This window comes from Salvelinus sp. IW2-2015, linkage group LG9 (assembly GCF_002910315.2).
Source record: "Salvelinus sp. IW2-2015 linkage group LG9, ASM291031v2, whole genome shotgun sequence".
Taxonomy (NCBI): Eukaryota; Metazoa; Chordata; class Actinopteri; order Salmoniformes; family Salmonidae; genus Salvelinus; species Salvelinus sp. IW2-2015.
Window position 1 is genome coordinate 14343986 of NC_036849.1, and position 7700 is coordinate 14351685.

The 7700-nt window shown below is 42.1% G+C and overlaps 1 protein-coding gene across 2 annotated transcripts; it reads right to left on the bottom strand.

Moving 5' to 3' along the window:
* Positions 1-1725: 1725 nt before the first annotated feature.
* On the bottom strand, positions 1726-6404 carry enpp4 (ectonucleotide pyrophosphatase/phosphodiesterase 4). Of its 2 annotated transcripts, none has more exons than XM_023994340.2 (8): positions 6316-6404; positions 4576-4834; positions 4096-4380; positions 3709-3828; positions 3411-3609; positions 3132-3302; positions 2777-3046; positions 1726-2458 (listed from the first exon to the last, which is right to left on the bottom strand). In XM_023994340.2, the coding sequence occupies exons 2-8, from the start codon at positions 4831-4833 to the stop codon at positions 2358-2360; spliced, it is 1404 nt and encodes a 467-aa protein (XP_023850108.1). In that variant the 5' UTR covers position 4834; positions 6316-6404; the 3' UTR covers positions 1726-2357. The 2 variants fall into 2 exon arrangements, with proteins under 2 accessions (XP_023850108.1, XP_023850107.1); XM_023994339.2 differs by lacking the exon at positions 6316-6404 and adding an exon at positions 5885-6067.
* Positions 6405-7700: the final 1296 nt, after the last annotated feature.

Genomic DNA, 7700 nt, shown 5'->3' on the forward strand with positions numbered 1-7700 from the left:
GTAACAGCACAGTAATCATAGTACTGCAAACATAGTAACTATGGTATAGTACCCACAGTAACAGCAGGTCTTCGACTTCTCTACACAACTACAATCATTTAATAATGGAAGATCTGAGCTATCTGGAAACAAACCACACAAAAGAAACATGTGCATAAAAAGATTTTAAAGAATAATAAAAAGACATTCGACACCCTTTCTCAGCCGACACACACATGCACATGCACACACACTGTAGCTTGAAGAGAGAATCAAACTCAAAACAGTAAAGTTCTTCTTCAATTACTTATTTTTAGATAAAGGACCTGGGGCTTCATTTATAACCGCTGCGTAAATGTGAAACAAAATATCTGCGTGCGCTATTTCTGAAAACGAATACCTAAGTCTAAAAATATTGAGATTCATAAACTTGGCGCACACCATACATATACATATGTCCAGTTATAAATCCGAACCATCCTAAAACTGTGCGTGTGTGAACGAGCATTATAACGGCGCCAGTCACCATTTATGGTGACAATAACACCCTTTATTTGCTGTATAATTTGGAACTATTGGAATTAGGCCACGACAGTTTATTTAAAAAAAAAAGGGTAATGGCTAATTTGATCACATTTCTGTAGAGGTGTGGGCAGAACGTTTTGATATTTTGCAGTGACTTTTTCAAAATAAACATGCTTGCTACCTAAAGGGAGTGCTATACACTGTCCGTGCATTCTGCAAGATTTAAATTGTTTAAAATATACAATCAAAGTAAATGCTACAGCAAAATAAATTGTTCAATATTTAGTTTTTCAATAGATTGTGTATTTATCTCCTGCCTTGGTATAGGCTCTGAGATTAAATATGCTATGATGCTGCACTCCGCGCTCCTATAGAACAGCAATACTGTAGCCTACTGTCAAAAATGGTACATAAGCTACCGGTCTATTTACAGTGTTGGCAGAATGTTTTAATAATTTGCAGTAACTTATGCTGTATTTGGCAAAGAACTGTGACAATGTATTAAAAAAAAAGGCAAATTGTTGTGGACCTGTCAGCATAAAGTTTCAATTCAACATGTTTTGCATCGACTTTTCCCTCAACCGAAATATGCTGGACTGCCCGCCAATTCTGAAACATTGTCTAGGCTCTAGGCTACAAAAACATTATAATACTGTAATCTAGGCTACTGCAATCATTAATAAAATAAAAAGGAAATAGATTCCTAGGTCTAATTATTTTACATTCCAAAAATAAAACATAGATTTAGGCTTTTCTCACTGACAGCAAATGGCTCCTATTATTATGAATAGGTGTATTATCATATACCCCATCTGCACAAATTATGCCTACTTTCAGTACATGCCTGCTTGCAATAGAAAACTTTAACCACTAGATATTGACCATATGCATGGTCTAAAGTTTGCAGGGAGTTAAGCACATTCTCAAGTCAAGTTCAGTTTATATAAATGCCAACTTTTGCATGAAAACTGGAGCATGCAGGTTTTGGGGTATACTTTGTACTTACGCAACATTTATAAATGAGGCCCCTGAACATGAATCTAACAGCATAACAGGTCTCCTTAACACTACAGGAAACCATATAGTGCAAGTGCTATAGATTAGCTCAGCAAACACACACTACTAAATAAAATCTAATTATGTGACTAACAGACACCATCAACAGAAACATAGCTTCAGTCCGGTTTTTGACTCCACTCCCTGGCTCAGTAGTATACAGAATATCTAATAAAACCCTTAATAAAACCTATATAACAACTCTACAGCATGACTGCTGTTCAATATACTACTGCAATATAGCGGTACTCTTATGAAATATACTCTTCAATATTCAGATTTACTTCCCTTTACTAGAATCTCTCTTAACAAACATAATGATGTATACTTCATTTTATGATTGTCTTGCAAATCTTTACAAATGAACTGAGATTTTGTTTTACATATATAACATGTTATATCATTATAGGTGGCTTCTTTGTATATAGACATATTCAAGTAACCCCAGTTTGTTTCTACCAACTGATTGTTCTCTTTGGTGTCTTATTTCTTTATTTTTAACTATTTGTGGTTTAATATTTGTTTATTTATAGTTCATGCATTTATTTGAATATGCCATGAGTATGGTACCACAGAGAAAGAGGAGTGTGTGAATCTGAAATCTGACAACCGCTCTGTTTAGTCTCATAACAGAGTATGGCTGTGTCTGAAATGAAACTCTTCCCTATTTAGTGCAAAACGTTTGACCAGAGTACCGATTGGTTGTTAGGAGCGTGGTGGTGATGACCTCTGGTTGGATGTGATATGACGTTCTGATCTGTGATTGGTCAGTCTAGTCGAGCTGGGAGTTGTTTACTCTAGTCCAGCAGAGGGTCATCATCATCATCGTCCTGTATAGAGAGGCGTTGGAAGGGACGAGAGGATGACTGACGCCGTGGCCTCCACAACTTGAACAGTCCTGACAGAGAGAGAGAGATCAACACAAAGTTTATTGGTCACATTTAAGAGGATACAGAGGTGTAAACGGTATAGTGAAATGCTTACTTGCAAGCTCTCCTCAACAGTGCAGTACAAATATCAATAATAAAAAGTCAAATATTAAAAAGTCAATGACAAAATATAAAATATAAAAGTAGTATATAGAAAAAGAGAAGAGAGCGAGAAAGAAGGGTGCTCCTTTAAATTTTCTATCTCCTTTGACTATTACAAAAACGACATATTTCACTTAAAACATGATATTGTAACGTATATATTACAAGCAATACCGCAGACTAACCAGTGAGTGTGGTGAGAACCAGCAGTACCCCCACCACCAGTCCCACCACCAGGGGGATGTCGACACAGTCCTCCCCAGCCAGGAAGCAGCGTGCCTGGGACAGAGATCCGTTGTTTGGTGCTGGTGGAACCCCTAGCAGCTGACACATTATTGGGTAGACATCAACACTCTCTAACAGCGGGAGACGGTAACCAGGAAGGAAGCCTGGGCCCACTGCCACCAGGAAGGGGTGCATGCTGGGTAGAGTGTTGTCATAGCCGTGGTCTCCCACTAGAGTGTACACACAGAGACAGACGGTTAGTTATATATATATATATATATAACTATGTGTGTGGGTCATGTGTAAAAGCCTTACGACGTGGTAGCCCTCCCCTCTGTACGATAGTCCATCCCTCGTCAGCGACTAATATGATTGGTTGAACCCTGTCATTGTTCCTGTAGTGCAGCCTATCAGGAACGTCCTTCTTCAGGTAGGCAGTCATGTGGGTATGGCAACCACTCAGTAGGGAAAACACAGCCTTGGGGTCTGACACACACACACACACACACACACACACACACACATTAACCAACCTCTCCTTTAACCAGTCACAAACTTCTCACTCATAGCAAGTGTGTGTGTGTGTGTGTACACCTCTGTTGGGTATGATAGCAGCGATAGGGGTTAGGTCTACTACTGAGTAGTTGTTAGGGTGCAGACAGTCATCCAGCCTGATGATGCGATCAGTGGAACACTGAGCCATTCCATGGTCACTGGTGATGATGACATTGACATGCCCCCACAACCCTGCACGCTTCAGCTCTGACATCAGCAGACCCACATTGTCATCTACCTGTTAACACACACACACAAACCCATACAGTTCAAAATCAGCAGAACTGAGCACAATATAATACAATGTAATATTGTGTTACATACACATGTACAGTACCTCTTTAAGAGCCTGTCCTATGTGGGTGGTGTTGTCTGGTCCATACATGTGACCTGTCCTGTCTGGCTCCTCCCAATACAGAGCTGCAAACGATACTGGCCCCTCCCCTTTACCCTGGCCCTGGAGAGAGAGGAATGGAGGATAAATGAAGATGTCTTACTCAGGCCGTTTACCATTGGGGGAAGAATGGTCACACTTCCGGTCTGCTTAAGGGGTTGCTCTCCCAAAGACACCAATGCAATAGCAGCTGGGACTGGTCTGCTTAGTTCATTGACTGTATATGAACCATAAAAGATTAGGGATTGGGATGTCTCACTTCCTCTTCCATCTCTGAAAGCAGTACTCAGTGAAAACAATAACTGGGATTATGGGTCAGAAGTTACATACCCCAGTCAGCCAGTGAGTGACGTTGGCCAGGCGTTGACTAAAGGTCACGGAGGGGTTGTAGGGCATGAAGTGAGTCGCTGTTCTGTTCCTGATTGGCACGTCTGACCCCGGCCACATGGCCACGCCCGTCTTGTACCCACAATCCAGTGCAGTGACCCAGAGGGGTTCAGCTTCGTTCCACCAGAAAGGGTCGGTGTCGTTGAAGATAGTGAAGTGCTTCTGAGTCACGTGGTCATACATATTGCTAGCTATGACGCCATGAGACTCTGCATACAGACCTGTCACCTGGAGGGCATAGAGGTAAGAGGTTAGCATTTAGGGGTCATACAAACTGCTGGCTAGAACTCAGATGTTATCAAATTCCCATACTACTTATTTAGAAGGCTTTTTGGGTATTCAATTTCTGAAATGTTTGTAGTACACCATCCCCTCGATAACTCACAAGGGGTTATAGGTCAGGGGTGAAAGGTTATATATTACCAGGCTGTAGTGGTTAGGGAAGGTCTTGGTAATGAAGACATTAGTAATTTGTTCCACCAGGACTCCCTGCGAATACAGCAGCATTAGGTTGGGTAGAGTGAACCGTTGAAGGTAGTCAGCTCTGAAACCATCAAACGACACCAGCAGCACCGGAATGGGGGCTGCAGCACCCGCGTCACATCTTTTTCCACTTCCTGTCTGTCCCACTGAAGCAGCCAATGAAGCGAAGGTAAAGAGGAAGTACAGCAGGACTAACATCCTGAGAGAGAAATAGACCAAATTAGTGTTGTGGAGTAGACACTTAAAGCACAGGTTGGTGGCACCTTATTGGGGAGAACAGGCTTGTGTTAATGACTGGAGCGGATTATGTGGAATGGTATCAAACACATGGTTTCCATGTGTTTGATGCCATTCCATTTGCGCCGTTCCGCACGATTATTATGACCCTCCTGTGCTTTAAAGCCAATAATGCCTTTATATGTAAGTGTTCAAGGTGATGTACAAAAGAAGACTAAAGCAGACGAAGGCCGATGATTGCAGTAAGGGGAGGTGCATCTGCTTCAACCAAAAGTCTACGCAAACTTACCAAAAAAACAAATTAGGTTTGGGGCGTAGACACCAATAAAACCTTGTTATACATGTTTTCTAAGCTTCAACTTTCTGTAAAAAGCTCCCTCTCTCCCTGAGGGAGACGCTTCCCATTCCAAATGTAATTTTCTAGTTTGTGTTTCCATTAGATTAAGTTAACCATCTTTCTGAGGAGAACAGAGAGGGCTCTGATCTTTTACACTTCCGTGAAATTTGACTAATATACTGAATTAACACTGATGTGATCTGGCAAAGGCTCACAAGACACACACAGGGCTCACAAGACACACACCTGTGTTGATTGTAAAACAAGTCCCAGTGAACCTCACCACCTATATGCAAAGTGTGCAGACAGGTGTTTAACATGGACATCATATGACAACCTTGGGACCAAGATAATGGACCTAGCTAGCTAGATAATCAGGAAGTCCTGTGCTGTCCCGGTATGACATGACACACTATAGTTTGCAAGCTAACTAGGTATTTTGACACCATCCCGTCCACATCACATATCCCTGACAGACATTTGATTAGCTCTCTAGCTGTGTAACGTTTGTTAGCTAAGAGTTGACGACTTGTACTCCAAGCTAAAAGTAAGCTAGCTAACTAGCTACCTCTGCCAGGTAGCCGACATTGAATATTTACTGACGCCGTTACCCAGACGGCTCAACGATTGCGCAAGACCGTCATACGCACCGTGTTTGTCAACAATTCTACGTACCTGACAGCTTTCTCATTCGATTGTCGTTCTATGAAGGTGCTCAGTCTATGTTCCTCCAAAAGCAAAGATTTGGTTTTATATATATCTGCTTTCACTTCCTTAACTAGCTGTTGTCATTTCAATTTCACAATGGGCGCATTCGATTATGCTGAGCCGCCGGGCAACGGTTGCCCGCCATGTCATTGGGCGAAAGCGGAGAGGGAGGCACGCCCTTCTCAAAATCGAACAGTGATCTGCGCCACTCGGTCATTTTGTTAACAAGGTAGCATGTTGCATCGTGCAGAAACATACATCTCTTTTACATAAAATAAATGTTTGAAATTTCTAACTACCTTTCATTGCGAAGGCAGATAAAGCGTTTTTATCAAAAGCAATACCTTTTGCATGGGAAAACACAGAAGCCTACTAATTACTACTACGTGCTTAATTACCTCACTTTCGTTTTGAGCCGACTTGTCCATGGGCTTTGAAGCGGGCACCTGGCTCACACCCGGGAGGCAGCCCAGTTCCAAATCGAATGCATCAACTTTCAGCCGATGCAAAACACGCCTACACGGGCGCCCGGGCGGGATTAATCATACCCCACAATGACAAGAATCGTAAAATGTACTCAAAATAGAGGCGTTCCGTTGACAAGCACCTCAGTCAACCAATCGTAATTTAGAAAACGTTGACAGCAGTTTCACACCCACAACAGATGCTTCCTGATTGGTCCAGTGGACAGAGGGCTGATCTACAAGTGTCTTCTCCTCTCTTCCTCTCCCCCCGAGAATCTCATCTGCATACTCCTAGCATTCTCTCTCCTCGCCTCCTTCTTTTGAGATAGAGGTAAAGAGAGAGGGCGCGAGGAGTATGCAATGAGGTTGCCCCACTGTCTCTCCTCTCACGTCTTCTCTCCTCTTCCTTTCCTCCCCTTACAAAAATGTACCATGGTGATACTATGGTACTTTCATTCATACCATGCTGCTACTATGGTACTTTCACTTATACCATGGTATAGATCTGAATCATGGAAATGTACCATGGTTTTAGCTTTGATGTATGATGATACTGCCATGCACCTAAATAATACCATTGTATACATGTGGGTCATGGAAATACAATGATTTCAATGTGCATTATACATTACACCATAGTAACGCACAAGTATGATAAATGGGAAACAGAAATTATCATCTTTATTAATTGTGCGTTACCATAGTACAATGGCAGTATAATGCAAGAAATAAATAACCCACCCCCAAGGTCAAAAGAGGTAGGTTGGTATAATATTGATTAATTTATATACCCGTATGGGCAAGTTTCGGATAAAGTCAGAGGCAGGCTACTATTGTTGGTCCTAGTTTGTTTGTAACATCAAAGAAAAAGGGAAATAGTTGCTGTGAAAAAGGGATAATACTTTCTGTATGAATAGTACCGTTTTTTGCTCATGTTTGGGTTCCCTGTGTTGCCAACCTGTGGGAGAATGTGAGATATATGCAGTGGTGATTTTAGCATGTAAACTTTGGTGGGGCAGACTCAACAACAAAAATTATGCATGTCAGCAAAGGCTCTACACAACACAATACTGAACGTCACTTTTGTTTTAAGCCGACTTCGCCATGGGCTTTGAACAGGGCACCTAGCACACGACTGGGAGGCAGCCCAGTTCCAAATCGAATGCATCAACTTCCAACCGACGCAAAACACGCCTACACCGGCGCCCGGGCGGGATGAATCATACCCCCACAATGACAGAGTCGTAAAATGTACTTAATGCACTATAACAGTGACAAACAGTGCCCACAAACTGTTAGGGTCTACATAAAGCTGTCCC